At 46.6% G+C, this 18,830-nt stretch overlaps 1 protein-coding gene and 2 long non-coding RNA genes across 4 annotated transcripts in view; 1 reads left to right on the forward strand and 2 right to left on the reverse strand.

Moving 5' to 3' along the window:
* Positions 1-1,744, reverse strand: part of Tpd52 (tumor protein D52) — an 89,193-nt gene extending 87,449 nt beyond the window's left edge. Inside the window, exon 1 of one of the 2 annotated variants that reach the window (XM_087897252.1) lies at positions 1,589-1,744. In XM_087897252.1, the coding sequence (XP_087753378.1) occupies positions 1,589-1,607 (19 nt within the window). In that variant the 5' untranslated portion in view covers positions 1,608-1,744. Of the gene's footprint in view, positions 1-1,449; positions 1,535-1,588 lie in introns of those variants that run through there. The other variant, XM_087897251.1, reaches the window with a different exon arrangement.
* Positions 1,745-1,752: 8 nt separating this feature from the next.
* Positions 1,753-5,940, forward strand: LOC125391303 (uncharacterized). The gene is made up of 3 exons (XR_007229056.3): positions 1,753-2,014; positions 4,820-4,978; positions 5,497-5,940. It is a non-coding gene; the product is annotated as an uncharacterized LOC125391303 (long non-coding RNA).
* A 9,555-nt stretch (positions 5,941-15,495) lies between these two features.
* LOC146891500 (uncharacterized) lies at positions 15,496-16,413 on the reverse strand. Its single transcript, XR_014997471.2, has 2 exons — positions 16,179-16,413; positions 15,496-15,850 (listed from the first exon to the last, which is right to left on the reverse strand). It is a non-coding gene; the product is annotated as an uncharacterized LOC146891500 (long non-coding RNA).
* Positions 16,414-18,830: the final 2,417 nt, after the last annotated feature.

An 18,830-nucleotide genomic window follows, 5' to 3' on the forward strand; every position in this document is an offset into this window, starting at 1 on the left:
CGCCCTACAGGCGGCCTGTCACAAAGGCTTAGGGAAATTCCTAGCAAGAATAAGGCAGCTGGCCTTCCCCTCCACACTCTCCAAGGGGACAGGGTGCCCAGCTGAAAACTATGACAGAAAGACAAGTAACTATGTCACACACAGGAAACACTTGAACACTATGAAGACTCTCCTTACAACTCCTAGAATTAGGAACTTAAAAAGCAAATCCCATAAATCACACAGTGCATGAACCGGCTGAGGCAGCTGCTGGGCAAAAACACACAGTCCACTGCGAGTCGCCCAGACACCTAAACCAAACAGCACTTTAGCGCGCTTCAAAGTAACAAGCTGTTACTGAAAAACATCAGTATGCTAAACGTGGCAGTGCAAAAACGCATACACAGACACGCATGGAACACACAAACCAATCACACACACATATGTATCACCCAGACAGTCAGCATGAAAAGTCAGATGAAATAATACTGGTTTATAAAGGTGTCCTGGGGTTTTCTAATACAGACAAACTTTCTACCTCTTTGACCCACAAAGGTCATGTTACTTTGTTAATTCAGTCAACCACACAGACTCAAAGAGGAAACACAAACCCCAAAAGCCAAAAATCTAGACAGTATGTGTGCATGTGCAGCGGTACATGGGTAACAAACCAATGAGCATGTAACATATTGTATGTCAGGTTTATAAGCACACACAGTGTGAACTTAGAAGAATGGATGGGTTGCTAGGGTTAAAACTCTACCTTACAAATTAATCGTTAATAAAACACAGTACAAGTAAAATATGGTTTTATTTATATCTTTAATAACTCATGCTTGAAACTCATACCAAAGGCAAACACCAGCGGCAAGTAAGCAGAAAATGAAGTGTTCGACGGGGCACACAACAGGACTGATTCCTGAACCCACTTCGTAAACACTGGGTATTTTCTTTAGCATTTGTCAACCGTCACCCACACCGGTTTCACAGCAGCGCTCGTCAATATTCCAATCGAAACCCACAACCTGCTCTGGCCACATCTCCATTATGATTCTATTCCCGGCGATTTCACTTCAGTTGCTGTCTTAGGAAGAAAATAGAAAGCCGTGGTGCACGGAACCTCTAAGATTCACCTGGCCACTAAGATCCAGACCATGAACGCTCCCTTCCCCCAACCAAGACCACAGGCGGCACTCTACAGTTTCGGGACTCCTAGTATGACGAATATCTACATCCAAACACTGTGGCCACGAGCTCAAAGACCACCAAGAATCCTAACCGGCAGGTAGGAAGTCTTCTCAAGTCATGGTCCCACCTGAACCCCATCACTTCCAGGATCTGGCGGTGACCCTGACGCCAGCACGCTGCCTGAGCACCTCCGCCGGCTCTGGCTCCCCTTCTCCCCAGTACACTCGCACGCGATTGCGCACACTCGCTCGAGCACGCCGGAGCACACTCGCTCACACTCACGCTCCAGCGAAGAGGCCCCTTTGCCCGCTCCGCTCTCGTGAGTGGCTCCCAGGCTCGGCCACCGAAGCATGCCAGGTAGGGGTCGCCCAGACGCCGCTCCGAGGCTCCGCGCGGTCGCAGGGAGCCCGCCACCGCCTACCTTGCTCGCCGCGGTCCATGTCTGTGCCACCTCGCTCCCGGCGCTCCGCCCGCCGCGCTCCTCCGCGCCGCTCCGCTCCGCGCTCCGCCCGCGGCCGCCGCGCAGTCCCCACCCCGGGCGTTGGCGCCGCCCTCCCGGGAGCCGGTCCCGGGCGTCACCGACCACCTGACCGCGACCTGTGCGCTCCGCCACGTCGGCGCGGGCGGCGGCGCCGGGCCGTAGTCCTGAAGGTCGGAAAGGCCAGGGAGGGGCTGAAAAGGGAAGGGAAGGGGACGCCGAGGCTGGGCAAGCAGCTGCGAGTCGGTGGCGGTTGCACTTCGCTCGCAAGTTTGTGACGCCGAAAGTTTCCTCCCAGGCTTCTGGCCTCGCGACTGCCCCTTTCTCCGCCCCTGTGCACCTGCTCGAACGGAAAACACTCTTTGCAAGGTGGAACGAGTCATTTGGGTGATTTAGTGTTCTTGAACCATAGCCATACTTGATTCAGAGTAAATTCTTATTATTGTTGAAGTGTTTATGTGTGTGTATGTATGTATGTATGTATATGTATATATCAACATTAAGGTAAATTTGTCATGGAATTAAATACTATAATATGAAAAAGAATTTGAACTACATATGTCTGGGAGTGTAGCTTAGTGTTAAAAGTCTAGGCGTAACATGTTCGAAGAGGGTACATTTGAGACTGGCATGGACTATTTAACAAGATGCAAAACAGTCTCAATTTTTAAAAAGAACGCTTGCCTTATCCCTCATCTCTTGAAGAGTTTACATACTCGTTCATGTATGTAAATGTTCTCGTTTTTCTTCCTGTTTGGGAACCCGCGTGTCGCACAGCTGAAATACTGCCCAGGCAGGACCTTGTAGCTGGAGATAGCTCTCCAGGAATAAGCAAGGTTGGCCTAGTTGGGGCTCTGTGTGTCAACTTGACACAAGCTAGTGTCATCTGAGAGGAAGGAACCTCAGCTGAGAATATGTTTCCTTGAGATCCAGCTGTAAGGCCTTTCCTCATTTAGTGACCAATGGGGGAAGGCCCTGCCCATGCTGGGTGGTGCCATCCCTGGGCTGCTGGTCCTAGGTTCTCTAAGAAGGTTAGATGAGCAAGTCATACAAAGCAAGGCAATAAGCAGCTGCTCTCCATGGCCTCTGTCTCAGCTACTGCTTCGGGGACCCTGCCCTGTTTGGGTTCCTATTCTGCCTTGCTTCAATGATGAACAGCAATGCTCAAGTGTAAGACAAATAAACGAACAGCAATGCTCAAGTGTAAGACAAATAAACCCTCTCCTCCCCAAATTGCTTTTTGGTCATGGTGTTTCACAGCAGTAGAAATCCTAACTAAGACAGGCTCCAAGAAACTTTTAAAGAAAAGGACAGAGATCCCTTCTTGGCTGCATGTAAAAGAATAATTTCAGCATTAGGGAAGAAGGAGGAGGACCACAAATTTGGAATCAACCTGGGCTACCAAGGGCTACCATGGAGAGAGAGAGAGAGAGAGAGAGAGAGAGAGAGAGAGAGAGAGAGAGAGAGAGAGAGAGGGAGAGGCCATTATCTTCACCTTTACTTACAGGAGCAATGAGCACGGTGTAACTAGAAGGAAGGAAGCCAAGGATGGCTGACAGAGACAAAGGCAGAAAGGATCTGGTCATGTAGACCTGCCTTCTACCAAAGAAAGATCAATGCCTGTGCTGTAAAATCATTATTATTTGGGCTCCTGTTACATGGCTCAAGTGCAGCCCTGATACACCAGGGCATTTTGCAACCTATTCTGTAAGCCTGGCATGGTGGTGCCACCTATAGTCTTGGTAGCTGAGAAATGCAGGCAGTAAGATCAGGAGGTCATGTTCACATTTGGATACATAAAGACTTAGAAGTCAGCCTGGGCTCCATGAGACCGGTCTCAAGAGCAGAGTCAAGGAGCGGGAGAGGCCGCTTAGCTGGGGGAGCTTCCCTAGAAGCCCCGGGATTACATCAGGCTTACTGTGTGACCTAGGCTGGCCTCAAATTTATTATCTCCCATTATCAGCCTCGTAAGTAGCTAGAACCAGAGACATGCGCCACAGTATCCAGGTAGATTCTTCTATAAACTAATCCATTACTGAAATCTCTACAAGAAACAGTAGTTTGGTTTTTTTTTTTTTTCAAAACCTTAACTGAAACAAGCGTAAGACTTGAAGACTAGGGAAGAAGTGATAGACTTCCGGTATAGATGGTTCAGTTAGGTAGGGTGGGTTTGGCACTCACAGTTCCCTGCCACTAAACAAACAAACAAGCAAAAAACATTATGCACGTGAAAATTTGGTACGCTGCCCTCATTGGGCATACCTCCACAACCTGAAAGCCATCAGAAATCATACAAAGTATATAGACATCTGGATGCCTTCTGCCGTGACACCCTGAAGTTTGGGGCAAGGATATTGTCTAAGTTGGAGTTTCTGTGGCTGTGAAGAGACACCATGACCACAGCAACACTTATAAAGAAAACATTTAACTGGGGCTGGCTTACAGTTTAGAGTTCCAGTCCGGTCCATCACGGCCAGAAGCATGGCAGCGTGCGAGCAGACATGGTGCTAGAGAAAGAGCTGAGAGTCCACGTGATCTGTGGCAGCAGAAGTGACTTGAGCATCTGAGACCCCAAAGCCTGCCACCGCGACCATTTCCTCCAACAAAGTCACACCCACTCCAACAAGGCCACACCTCCTAATAGTGACATTCCCTTTGCACCTATGGGGGCCATTTTATTCAAACCACCGCAGGAACCAATAGAGGCCCTGACTGTCTCTGGTTCTTTTCTTGTACCTGCTTGAGACCATCAGCTGCCCCTTGGCCACACTTCCAGACCAGAGTGGCCATCACAAAGCTTATTCTGGGAATGAGGCCAAAAACCCCAATAATGCATGCAGACCTGTCAAGACAAGAGATTTCAGAGATACCTGCCCGTGGGGGGGGGGGGGGGGTCATGAGAGGTACAGGTATGAATAGGGGCGTCTGTTTGGAAATAAGGCCTCCTTCCCCCAAGAGAGGCACTGAAACTCATTTGCTAAAGCCAGGTCCCAGTGCTGTTGCCTCCCAGTAGCCTGGACCTAGAGTCTCCAGATAAAATAAAGGGCACCAATTTCAATCTGAATTTCAAGGAAATATAAGTTTCTTCGTTTATTTTCGTGTTCGTATAACCCCTACAGTGTTTGTGATGTATTTTACTGGAAATATTTGTTCACTCCTCACCCACCATCTTAGGCATCCTCTGTCTTTATTTGCTGAGCGTGGCAGCCCCAGGGCGAGCCTGTCTCGCTGGCTGGTCAGACCAGCAGCACAGCAGAGCACAGTGTGGAAGTGGTCACCGTCCAGGAGAAAGACAGGCCATCCCTGCCCAGACTGGCACAGTTCAAAGAGATGGTAAGAGGCCCAAGAAATCAAGATCAGCTTTGGAGAGAAATCTGTTTAGCGTCACACAGTTGACCCTGAGTTGCTTAAGACGACATCATAGCTGCCTCACGTCCTCGTAGGTGTATGAGAATGAGACAAAGACATTCAGAATGTGCTGGGATGGGTGCTGGCAGGAAAGGGGCCTTACCGCTAATGGAATCCTGACCTGCAATCCCTGAGTAGTCACAGGAAATGATCTCACAGCATTGATCTGGGCTGTTAAGAAAAGCGATAGACCACTTAACCCCCTCGCATGTTCAACCCCTCTGAATTCTGGGTATTTATCAGGCTACATTATGAGAGCTGGGAGGGGGAGGAAGCCCAGGGGGAGACACAGCCCCTTTTCTCCTGAGCATTCATCCATTGCTGCTATCATGGATTCTCGCTTTCCCATCCAGCCTGAAGATGGCCCAAGGGTTTAAACATTGTCGGCTATTTTAGAATCAATGATAATATAATTAACAATATTTTTTCTTCTTTTGTTTCAGTGCTTGGAATTGAATCCAGGATGTTGCTCTTGCCAGGCAAGGGATATTGCAAGTGAGCTACATGCCCAGACCTGGCTTTGAGTCAGTGTCTTACAAACAATTTCACTGGCCCGGGGATAAAGGTTAGCTTTCCTAAGTATCAGTGTTCCTCCTGCACAGACAGGGCGGGAGAACAGCAAGCGCAGGGTCGGTGCTGAACAGCCGCACACGCTACTGCTCAGCGGCTATGCTGCAAGGCCAGATACACAGCCAAGTCAGCACTGAAGGCCCTGATTTGAGCCATTACTGTCCTGGGTTTCTCACGGATGCTCCTCTGGCTCATGCCTCTCATCTCTGAAATCTTTGGTAGTCATACTTTACGACAAAAACCCCAAGCATGAAAAGTGTTTAAAACTTATTCTGTTGACATAAAACTTATATACCATTAAATTCACTCTTTGGAAATTTCGGTGGCTTTAAGTATCTTTCCAACATCCATCCATGCTCACTCCTCCCCAACGCTACTAAAATTACAGTAAGGGGCAAAACCACAAGGACAAAGAGAGCACAAGGCCACTGGGAATGGATCTTACAGAGAGAGCTGAGCAAGCCAAAATGCTAAGCCGCTCGTGGAGAGTGCCAAGAGGAACCACACTTACAGGACAAATTTTCCAAAATAATAATAATAATAGTAATAATAATAATTTATGGCTTGCCATCAGGAGCCTGTGGGTACAAAAATGAGTTCAAAACAGGAGGATAAAACCAAGCATGGTACAAGCACTCGGGAGGTAGCAACAGGAGGACCAAGAGTTCAAGGTTCTCCTTGGCTATATAGCAAGTTCCAATGATAGACTACATGGGAAGGAAGTCAGCACCCCTCTTTCTAGCTGTATCACCTTCTTCATCTCTCTATCTTTCTCTCTACCCCTCTATCTCAGAAACAAACACAAATAGATAGATAGATAGATAGATAGATAGATAGATAGATAGATAGATAGATAGATAGATGATGTGGGATTTCCCTCTGTATGCTGTGATTACCGTTAATGAATAAAGAACTGCTTTGAGCCAATAGCAGAGCAGGGCAGGGCAGAGCAGAGCTAGTCAGGGAGGACTGGGCTGAATGTTGGGAGAAAGAAGGGCGGAGTCAGAGAGAAGCCAGGTAGCCCCACTGGATTTAGATGCGGGAACTTTCACCAGTAAGGCACAGCTACATGGCAATACACAAATTAATGGAGATGGGTTAAATTAAGATGTAAGAGTTAGCCAATAAGAAGTTAGAGCAAATGGGCCAAGCAGTGATTTAATTAATATGGTTTCTGTGTGATTATTTCGGGGGCTAAGCAGCTGGGAACGAATTAGCGGCCTCCCTCCTACAGATAGTTAGATAGCAAGCAAAGAAGAAAACCAAGGGATTTGTGGGGCTTGTTATGCCTAGTCTGTGAGGACCCCAAAAGACCACCAGGGAGACCAACTCACCAAAATGCAAAAGTAAGGCTTATTGCGTGCACAATTACAAGCCAGCAGGGACCTTGTCAGCACAGCAGCAAGCGGAGGTACCCTGCCCTTCTAGAGGGCAGTATTTAAAGGCGAAACCCAGAAAAGTTACATTAGCAGAGTGCAGGGTGACAAGTTCAATCCCAACTGGCTTGTGTCTAGGGACTTTTCAGAAATTTTGTTTTTGAACCTCCCCTGGTGTTAGTCAAGTTTTCTTATCAACTGATCTTCAGGTGTGGACATTTTGCAGTTACCTGTACTCTCCAGATGGCTCCCCTGTTACTTTTGCCCCTAGCCATTTCTGAGGACGGGAATGTTTTACAGGAAATAGTTTACACAAGACACAAGATGGAGGTGGAGGACAAAATGGAGGAACTTTGGTTCTTAGATGGGTTTTCTAGAATGAGAATGATACCTGTCGACTCCAGCCCAACTTGGCTGTGCATTCCTGAGAAGGAGGGTGTGTATGTGGACTGAGAAAAAAAAAAACAGACAAGAGACAGAAGATAGAGCCAGGAGGCTTCCAGTGAAGATTGTAAAAAAGCGGCCCCGAGTTTATCACTCACTGTCCTCCTATGCCCCAGTGAAAAGAGAAAAACACAGACTTCCATGGTACACATAACAGGTGAGAGTAAATACCTCCTTACACCTCAAAACACCTGGTAACTGTGCCCTAAATCAAACATCCTGGTGACTGGCCTTTGAGGAGTAAGGCATCCAGTAGCCACACCCTTGGCCAAACATCCTGGTATTTGTCCTTGAGGAGCAAGACCCACATCTCAGCTCTCTCACCTTTAGTCAAGATAGAAACAGATTCAAAACTGTGTACCCTCACAGATACCCACAGGCTCATATATTGAAACCCTTGGTCCCCAGTTAGTGGAACTGTTTGGGAAGGATTAGGGAGTGTGGCCTTGTTGGAGGAGGCGTGTCACTGGCATTGGGCTCCCTAGCTCCTGCCCATACACTTTACTTTTAGGAGTCATTATTTTCACAATGGTAAGTCCTAGGGTCACCTGGGTTTCTATCTATTCTCCTTACTCCCAACTCAGCTTTTTGAGAATGAAGTACACAACATTAAATTGGTATATCAAGAGTTATCCATATTTCCAGGTGTTTAAAAGCTACAGCCCACCTGAGTCCACATGGCCTTGGGCAGGCTGGGAACATCCACAAGCTCACCTGTTACCACAAGGTAAACACCATTATGATGAGCAAATATGGTGGGGAGATGGGAGAGGAAGAGAAGTGGACCGGTTTGTGTGTTGTAGGAAGAGGCGGAACTGAAGAAGCAAAGGCAGTGAGGAACAGGCTGACGTAGGTGACCTGCTTAGCACCCGGGTCCATTGTGATGTCCTGGGTTGCTGCTCAAAGTTGTGTCTGGGCCCATAGTCCTATTCCAGTCAGGATCTGTGTTGACATCCATGGCCCATGTTAACTCCATAGACCACACGAATGCCCAGGATCTGGGTCTGGGCCACCACCGGAGACCATGTTGGTGTCTGAGGGTTTTGTGATCACCAGGCCCATGCTCAGGATGAGTGATCTGCGCTGCCACCCAGGGCTATGATGACATCCGGGCCCTTGCTACTGCAAGGTCCATGTCTGGGTCCATTTGATGTCCATGGCTTCTGTTACCACCAGGACCGTTTGGATACCTGGGGTCTAGTGGTCAGCCACCTGACACCATGTTGGTATCCTAGGGTCATGCTGCTGCCAGGGCCATCCTTATATATAGTACTTGACTATTTCAAAGGAAGAAAAAAAATGTTAGAAACATTTGAAAAGATGTTAAATGCTGTGAAATCTCATGGTCATCCATGTTCTTGGAAGGCAGCTTTTGGTGTGAGTGAGGAAATTTCAAAGTTCCCATTACAAGTGTGTGTGTGTGTGTGTGTGTGTGTGTGTGTGTGTGTGTGTATGTGTGTGTGTGGTGTTGTTTTCATAACGAGAAGAAAGTTACCATAATATGGTTCTCACGTGCAAAACCGTCTAGCCCCTGAGCTGGGCAGGTAAGTTGCACATTTGTGTGTAGATTCCTGGCAGGTATGATAGAGGTCTAGCCTGGGAAGAGAAGCCAACAGGATCAGGCCCAGGGAAGAATGACTGGCACACGAGAGGACTGAGGCAAGAGTTCAGTCTTGTACCCCAATGTTGACTCACCCTAGAAAGTAGAGTCCCCTCAGGAAGCGATCTTGGGTAAGATGGCTCTCTGTGGTTGAGAAGAGATCTCAAAGCGGAACTTCACTGAGGGCCATTAGCTGTTTACCTTCCCAGGCCTTGGAGGAGGAAGGAAGGCCCTAGACATGACTCTGCACTCTCTGAGATCATAGTATCAGTATAAGCCGGAACGGGACAAAGATGTGCTGAGGAGGGGAATAAAACTTAAATCTTACAAGGAAACTGCAGTTGAGAACATGGAGGAGGGCTCTAGATGTATGTCTCAGTGACAGAGCATGTTTTCCTAGCATGCCAGGAACGAGGCCCTCCTTCAAAGAGGAGGAGGGGAAAGGGAGAGGGAGTGGGAGGAAGGGTAGGCTGTTCCCACACGCAGATGTTGGGAAATGGACCCAGAACCTACTCCGAGGGTTTCTGATGATTTGGAAATAACATACCATTGCTAAGACCTTTCCTAAGGAGCTTCGTGTGTGTGCGTGCGTGATTGCGTGTGTGTGTGTGTGTGTGTGTGTGTGTGTGTGTGTGCGTGTGTGTGTGTTTTGAGACAGAGTCCCTCTATTTCATCTCATCCTGGCTGTGCTGGAGCTCACTCTCACAGAGATCCACCCGCCTCTGCCTCCTGAGCGCTGGGATGGAGAGTACACCTCCACTCTCAGTCACTTCGACATGTTTTGCCCAGCTTTCCTTCTCAGGAGAAGAAAAGAGTTAAGCCATTTCAAGGACCTTGTCCTGAAGCAGCAAATACACACTGGGAGCCATGTTCTTCCTCCACCATGCATCAAACAGAATAAAAGCAAAGGCTCTTTAATGAGCATCTCCTCCTCTCGCTTAGCTTTCCTCCCCAGGGAATCAACCCCACACCAAGCTTTCAAAGAAATCGATTGCAGGCATGAGGTTATCTTCCAAGTACCGATCCTGAGCCAGGAAAAAAAATCCTCTCTGCTCTCTCCAAGAAACCGTCTGAGGCCTCTGTTTTAGCCGAGGGATGTAGGGAGTGTTCCTTATTGCCCTATAGAAGACCTCTCTGCAAAATATTTCCTATGGTTTTAGTGTTTTTAAAACTCTGTGCTAAACTGGGCGGTGGTGGTGCTCGCCTTTAATCCCAGCACTTGGGAGGCAGAGGTAGATGGATCTCAATGAGTTTGACGTCAGCCTGGTCTGCAAAGCCAATTCTAGGACAGCCAGAACTGTTACATACAACCCTGTCTTGAAAAAGAAAAACAAAAAGAAACAAAAACAAACAAATAAAAGTCTATTCTAAATAACTATGAATCTGTACTTCGTCATATTCAGTACCAAAATGTTCACACTGTCGAAAATCAGCATGAACATATATGTTAGAATATATATATATTCTCTTACAGCTCTAGGGAACCAGCTTGCTACCTTATAAATGAGGATACTGAAACACAAAGACTTTTTGTTGTTGTTTTATTTTGTTCTTGTTTTGTTTTTCAAGACAGGCTTTCTCTGTGTAGCCCTTGCTGTCCTGGAACTCGCTCTTGTAGACCAGGCTGTCCTTGAACTCACAGAGATCCTCCTGCCTCTGCCTCCTGAGAGCTGGGATTAAAGGCATGCGCCACCACTACCTGATGATTTTTTTTATTTTTAGATTAATTTATTTTACATCTATGAGGTTTTGCCTGCATTTATGTCTGTGTACCACATGTGTGCTTGGCGCCTGGGGTCAGGCTTGTCCTTAGAGTTCTCATCCTTAGAACGAGTCTGTGCCTGACAGCGGTCTCCTCCCATTTAATACTCCTCTCTAGTGCTGGGATTAAAGGTGAGCACCACTATCGCCAGGTTTCTATGGCAAACTAGTATGGCTACTGGGATTAAAAAATGTGTATCGCCACTGCCTGGCCTGTAAGGCTGACCAGGGTGGCTATTTTACTCTCTGATCTTCAGGCAAACTTTATTTATTAAAATACAAATGAAATATCATTACAAGAACTCTCAGCTTCTCCTCCAACACCATGTCTGCCTGGGTGCTGCCATGCTCCCCACCACGCTAACAATGAACTAAACCTCTGAGAGCCCCAGCCAAATGCTTTGTTTTATGAGCTGCCTCAGCCATTGTGCCTCCTCGCAGCAACAGAATAGTAACTAAGACACGCCTCTTCTCAAATGTCAGGACTCCGGCTCACCAGACACCTCCTATCCAGTACAACACTGCGTACTGTTCCATAGCAGAGCATCCTAGAGGACAAAGAACCAACGTCACACGAGCATTTCCCATCTAACCCTGGGACCAGCCCCACTGGACAAACCTAGAATGGAAAGAAGAAAGAAAAAGTTTTGGGCTGGAGAGGTGGCTCAGAGGTTAAGAGCACTTGCTGCTCATGCAGAGGACCTGAACTCAATTTTGAGCATCCACATGGTGGCTCACAACCATCTGTATCCCAGGGGATCTGACACCCTCTGCTTAGCATCAGACACGCTGTGGTACACATATGTAAAACTACACTGGTTCCGTCCGCACTCTACTAGCTACGTGCTATGGGAACTAGGCTGAAAATTTAAAATCATACAGATGGGACCACTGAGACATCCTTGAGACAAAAAGCCCCCTTTATTGTGCTCAGTGGCAACTTATATAGTGCTCTGGCCACGCCTCAGCTCTCGGGATCTTTCAGCTGCAGACTCATCAGAACCCAACACACATACATACATGAAGGCAAAAAAACTGATACATGTGCATAAAAATAGATAACCCAAAAGAAAAAGTTTGTAATCTTGAGATCTGAGGCTAGAAGCTATTCTAAATGGATTTCTGGTTCGGTCTTTCATCTCAGAACAAACATCTTTATTGTATAGTACTTGGATCCTACAGATCAGTTAGAGCCCAAGGCTTACAGTTATTAAGGAGGGGACAACCAGAATTCAGCTTCCCACTATCCCCGCATTGTCTTAGACCCACAGAATAAATCCTGAGGCAGTTGTGATAGTTAAAATCCAGACTAGTCTAAACTGACTATGCTAATAATTCAAACTTTCCTGTAACGGCCATTCTCCCAAAGGGCAGAGGCAGACTTAACTGGTGGTATAGTTTATAGGGCACTAGATTACTGGAGAGATGTTGAAAAATCTGGTGAACAATGACCAGACGGTACGTGGCAATAGAACTAAACTGCCACCTGGGGTCACCAATCCAGGAGGTCAAAGTACAGCGCTGATAGCCATTGGCCCAGAATGGTGAAGGGTAGCCATCAACTCCCAGCTTCCCTGACTGCGTCTGGTCTCACCACTCAGAGCCAAGCCCAGAAAGCCGAATCTGCTTCTCTCTCCCTCTGCACACACCTTCCTGCCTCCAGCTGCCAATGGCACCATGCCGTGCATGCCAGAAGCTTTATGTCCTTTTCACCTGGCTCCGTCCAAGTTCCCTACCTGCCTTCACCTCTCTAGCAACACAAAAAGGACAGAAGGACAGTAACTCGCTCCCTGCCCAGAGCGAGCGTTGAGAAAAGAGGTTCGTTGTGCTTTCACTTGAGTGGTCTCCGTTTATTTCCTGTGTCCTACAAGCTCCACACTACATAGACTATAATGATGATACAGTCAATCCGTGCAGCACTGTAGAGGACCACTGGGGTCCCACAGTCCATGATGACATGGTAAACCCCTCTAAGAGCTGAATTCTCTTTACGTTGGGTCCCTTGGCTATTTCTTTTTATATACTTTGTTGGCTTTCTCTCCCCACCGCCATTCTTTGTGGACCAGGTCACTAAACCTTTTCTGCTGTTTTGTGCTTTCCACCCGTGTTTGCTGTGTAGCTGTTTTCTCAGAATTGAAACACTCCCTTAAAGACCTAGAAGGGAGGCTTGGTTTTTTTTTTTTCTAAAACACCTAATAAAGATACTAATATGTATGTATTTATTTATTAAATTTCCACCTCCTCCCCGCCTCCCTTTTCCCTCCCCCTCCCTTTCTAGTCCTAAGAGCAGTCAGGGTTCCCTGCCCCGTGGGAAATCCAAGGCCCTTCCCCCTCCATCCAGGACTATAAAGGTGAGCATCCAAATAAACCAGGCTCCCACCAAGTCAGTCCATGCAGTAGAATCAAAACCCAGTGCCATTGTCCTTGGTTTCTCAGTCAGCCTTCATTGCCAGCCACATTCAGAGAGCCCGGTTTGATCACATGCTCCATCACTCCCAGTCCAGCTGGCCTTGGTGAGCTCCCATTAGATCAGTCCCACCGTCTCAGTGGGTGGACGCACCCCTCGTGGTCCTGACTTCCCTGCTCATGTTCGAAGGGAGGCTTGTTAGGTTGGGAACTCCGCATACTGCCCAGCACTCACTGGAAGCTGTGCCCAGGGCTCCAGCTGAGCACTGTTTGAGTCATCAGCAGGCTGATGTGGGACTTTCTTGAGGTGCAGTGGCCTTTCAGCCACCTGTGCTCCTGCAATGACCTCACTAAACTGGTGCGGGAGAATTGTCTGTATTCTGTCAATCATGTTTTAAATAAACGCTGATTGGCCAGGCAGGAGGTTTAGGTGGGAAAACCAGACAGGAAGTGGAAATGATACAAGGAGAGCAGGAGAATTCTGGGGAGGAGGAAGTTGATTCCTCCCTCTCCTGCCCAGATCACCGAAGCAGCAGGATGTGATCTGCCAGCTGGAAAAGGTACTGAGTCACATTGTTACATAGATCAAAAAAATGGGTTAATATAAGCTATGAGAGTTAACAAGAAGCCTGAGCTAATGGGCCAATCAGCTTTATAACTTATAGAGATCTCTGTGTAATTGATTTTCTCTTGGACTTTCCAGCTGTGGGGTACCAGGCAGGAACAGATACCCCAACAAGCCGGCCCTCATGTTACACTAAACTCATTGGTGTCTTCTTCAATTTCTTTCTTCAAAGATCTAAAGTTCTTGTCATACAAGTCTTCCACTTGTTTGGTTAGAGTTACTCCATGATATTTTATGCTATTTGTGGTTATTGTGAAGGGTGTTGTTTCTCTGATTTCCTTCTCAGCCCATTTATCATCTGTGTAAGGAGGGCAACTGATTTTTTTTTTCAGTTGATCTTGTATCCTGCTATATTACTGAAGGTGCTTATGAGTTGTAGAAGATCCTTGGTAGAATTTTTGGGGTTGCTTATGTAAACTATCATATCATCGACAAATACTGAGAGTTTGACTTCTTCTTTTCCGATCTGTATCCCCTTGATCTCCTTTTGTTGTCTTACTGCTCTAGTTATGACCTCAAGAACTATATTGAATAGATATGGAGAGAGTCGACAACCTTGTCTTGTTCCTGATTTCAGTGGGATCTCTGAGAGTTTCTCTCGATTTAGTTCATGTTGGCTGTTGGCTTGCTGTATATTGCCTTTATTGTCTTTAGGTATGTTCCTTGTATCCCTGCTCTCTCCAAGACCTTTATCATTAAGGGATGTTGTATTTTGTCAAAAGGTTTTTTCAGCATCTAATGAGAGGATCATGTTTTTATTTTTCTGTTTGTTTATATGATGGATTACATTGACAGATTTTCATATGTTGAACCATTCCTGCATCTCAGGGATGAACCTGACTTGATTATGGTGGATGATTTTTCTGATGTGTTCTTGAATTCAGTTTGCCAGTATTCTGTTTAGTATTTTTACATCAATGTTCATGAGTGAGATTGGTCTGTAACTCTCTTTCTTAGTAATGTCTTTCTGTAACTCCACAGGTTATTTTTCTTCTGCTTCATCTATATTTGGTTGTTTAAGTCTTGCTGTTGTAGGGTCATTAGACTTTACTGGTATTATGTTGTTATTTGTGGTGTTGAGTGTGTTCTTACCTTGTCTACCCACCTTTTCCTCTAATTAGTGTGGTTGGGGCTGTCTGTGACTCTGGTGATTAATCTTCCAGGTGCCAGTGGATCCAAGGCTCAGATGGTTGCTCCTCGTGGTGTAGTCAGTGTCACAGTTCCAGTTACCCTGTTGGTCACTCCGTGTTCCTGGAAGTCACTTAGTGCTTCTGGGGCCAGGGCCACTCTGGCCCAGGTCGCTGGCTCAGTCCTGTTCCTCTCCTTAAGTAAAGTGGAACACTATGGAGGCTTGGCTTTGATCTATGCCTGTGAGGGGTACACACTGGACGGGAGTCTAAGGCGCTGATTAGGATGAGTCCTGAAGCACCAAGTGTCCAAGCATCACTGTGGACTTATTCTTACCTGTCCTCACTGCTTCATCTAAGTATAAATACTCTTTCTGCTTCCATTAAAGGACAAGCTTCTTTCTTAATGCATTATGTCACCGAGGGTCACTTGGGCCAACAGGGGCTGTAACATGAAGGGGCCTGCTTGTTTGTGTTTTTCTGTCCTGCCCGGCCCCACAGCTATTTAGTCCCAGAGAAAAATCAAACAGATCTTATAAGTTATAATGCTGATTGGCCCATTAGGTCTGGCTACATATTAGTTCTTATGACTTATCTTAACCCATTATTCTGATCTATTTTAGCCCTGTGGCTCAGTACCTTTTTCACTGGGGCAGCTCACATCCTACTGCTTTGGTGATCTGGGCAGGAGTGCGAGGAATCAGCTTCCTCCTCCCCAGAATTCTCCTGCTCTCCTTGCATCATTTCCACTTCATGTCTGGTTTCCCCGCCTACACCTCTTGTCTGGCCAATCAGCGTTTATTTAAAACATGATTGACAGAATACAGACAATTCTCCCACAAGGGGCCACACTGGGAAACACTTGGGCAGTAGTCACTGAGCAGGTTCCTAGGAGAGAAAATAAAGAAGGTTTCTCAGGTCCAGGGGGCAGTCAGTTTTTTTATTTGTAAGTAGAGACTTCCAAACAAAATTTCAATCCAATAATTTCTTCATTAAAAAAACAGGTTAGTCCAAGCTAATTTACAATTTAACAAGCTTCAGCAACAACAAACTATACTCCCTTTCTCAACCAGCCTCCCAAGCTTGGCCCCGGCAGCGGTGTTTGTCCAGATCTCCCTCTTCTCCTTCATCCTTCCGCAGTCTCCCTTCCTCCCTTCCCTGTCACCAACACCCCTCTTTTTCCAGCAACTCTTGTGAACCCAAAGAAGTCAATTACCTCGACCCATCCTTGGCCTGGTCACATCATCCCATGGATCTTAGAGTAATCGGTGCCACTTCAGAGCTCACCAGCGCTGCTGTTAACCGAGGGCTGGACCCTTTCCTTGTCCTCCCGGACGTGTGGTGCAGGCGTTTCTAGTGACTAAGAGCTTTCAACACTTCCTCCCTGCTTCTTAACGCCTTAGGAGATTTTCTCTGCTACTTACATTGCAATCCACCATTGCAACACTCTGAACCTGGCCCAGAGAAAGAAGAGAAACATCGTGATTGTCTTATCTCAGCTACGGAACTTCCCTCACCTCAAAGTATCAGGAACGCCCACAGAGACTGCTGACCTATGCGTATTTGGTATGAATTAGCTCAAAAGTGAAGCTGGTGGCAAACGGAAGGGGCTCTATCTTCTTCATGCAAAGTCTACTGGGAGCATTGTGCTCCCTCAGCCTCTGCTGTATTGTGCTTCTGGGGGTCACACAGTACTGGGTACAGATTCCCAGCCTTTGACAGACAAACTAAATCAGAACTGTGAGCCTATCTGATAGACATTACGACACCGACTTATTTTTTATTGAAAATAACTTTTACTTAGAAAAATCTGTTTTAATATAATATTAACTGCCAGGCAGTAGTGTTGCAGTCCATTAGTCCCAGCACTGAGGAGGCCAAGGCTGGTGGATCTTGGTGAGGGCCTGTCTGATCTAGAGTTTCAAAATACCCAGGGATACAAAGTAAAACTCTGCCTTGGACAACTGAAAATAAGGAAAAAAAAAGTTATTCTAACAGATAACAGGTTGCTCACAGATATCTTGAAAGTCTGCTACAGATCCACATAGATCTGGTTTCTCCTCCTTGGACAGATCAGACTCTGCCTTTCTAACCTCATCTGCACCATAAATCCTCTCCAGGGCCAGTAGTTTGTCCTCTTGGGCTCCCAGATTTTCTGATGACACTGAATTTCCTGTTAGTAACAACCAGGAAAGGATATTAGCATTACAGTCTGTATTCCAGTTCAGCTTGGACCTTGTATAAATCCCAATGATTTTCTAGTCAGTGGAGCCGAGACTGAATCTGGGTGAGACACCAGGATGTGGGACTCACATCAGAAATACTACAGAAATCCTGCTACCGTCCAGCCGCCTCACTGAGCCTGGCCCGAAAGTTGTGAGTTACTTTCGGGCCAGGCCTGGAGAGATATTTTCCAATTGCAGCGTTGGCGAGCAAACCCCATCACTGTCTTCAGGAACACCACTGTAGTACTTGAAATTGATCTCTGTGACTTCCTAGATTATTTGTAGTCTCATAATGATGTTGCTTGTGATAATGGCCACTCAATAGGAAGCTGTCAGTAGGTCATGAATCTTCCACACTTGTCTACTATCCACAGCCATGTGGAATTGTCAACATAGGAACAGCCTCTTTCTCCCTTTGTCCTGGATCAGAACCCTCAGCAATCAGTTTGATCAATAAATGTGGCTATTTCTATAGAGATCTCATCTCAGCCTTGCTTGAATCATTACCATGACTGAAGGGGCAGGGAATTGCTTAGGCCTGTGAGGAAGACTCAGTGTTCCTGGGCACTCCTGGGCAGAATGTTTCTATCTTTTCCTAAATGATAATCTGTTCTGGATGGTTTCTTACAAACTCTAAAAGGCAGATTAGATTAAAGGAAACCTAGACTGTTAGTAAGGTGTGTTTTGGCCACCTGGATTTTCCTGTTGGCTTGCTACATCCCAGAGAGAAGGATAGTAATTCCTTCTTTAAATACTCTTCTCACATTTTCAAGTATAAGACACACAGGTCAAAACACAGAGCATAATTGGTCTCTTATAAAAATAAGTTTGTCTCTCTTGTTCTTGACCCTTCTGGGTACAGGCAGAAGGCTAGAAGCAAGGTGAATGCATAGTTCCCAGGATGGGACACACTAACTTTCCAGCAGTAGAGTGGTCTTCCCTTGGGGAAACAGATCCTCATTCAAAGCTCCCTTGGACACCGCAGGTGCCTTCAATTTGACCGTGAGCCTAACAACCCCCACCAGACATCTCTGCCCATAGTTCACGCACAGTTCCCTTGGGCCCACCAGAATGCCTTTAGGAGCTACTAGGGAATGGTCTCTGTGTCCATAACTCCCAGGCAGTACACCTGCCAACACCTCTGGACACTTTCACCTCTTCTTTGACTATAGCATCAGATGAGCAGGGCATGGTGGCACACACTTGCAATCTCAGAGTCAAGAGGCTAAGGCAAGGGGATCATGAGTTTGAGACCAGCCTGTGCTACCCAGGGAAGTTCTCTGGAAACAGATGAATGCCTGGCTGGTTGGAAGAACAGACAGGATATGCTAGGTCTACTGCCCTACACAGTCCCTTGAAAGTAAGATTTGGACTTGGTCAAACTGAACCAGGAACCCAAGCCTACCAACTACTGGGAGATCACATTGGATTTATTGCCAACCTGTTCTCCGTAGTTGATGCTGATTCCACTTGGGGACCTCAAAAATGGTTAACAGCGCAATACTTACCATGTGGAAGTATATCTTATAAGGCTGTAGATATGCCTGCCTATTTATTCTGAGGACATTTTGTCGCCCAAGAATGTTCATAATATAATCATCCTAGAAAAGACAGTTTAGAACAAGGACGGCCTGGAATGATAC

The sequence above is a fragment of the Myodes glareolus genome, chromosome 16 (genome assembly GCF_982192425.1).
Source record: "Myodes glareolus chromosome 16, mMyoGla1.1, whole genome shotgun sequence".
In the NCBI taxonomy this organism is placed as follows: domain Eukaryota; kingdom Metazoa; phylum Chordata; class Mammalia; order Rodentia; family Cricetidae; genus Myodes; species Myodes glareolus.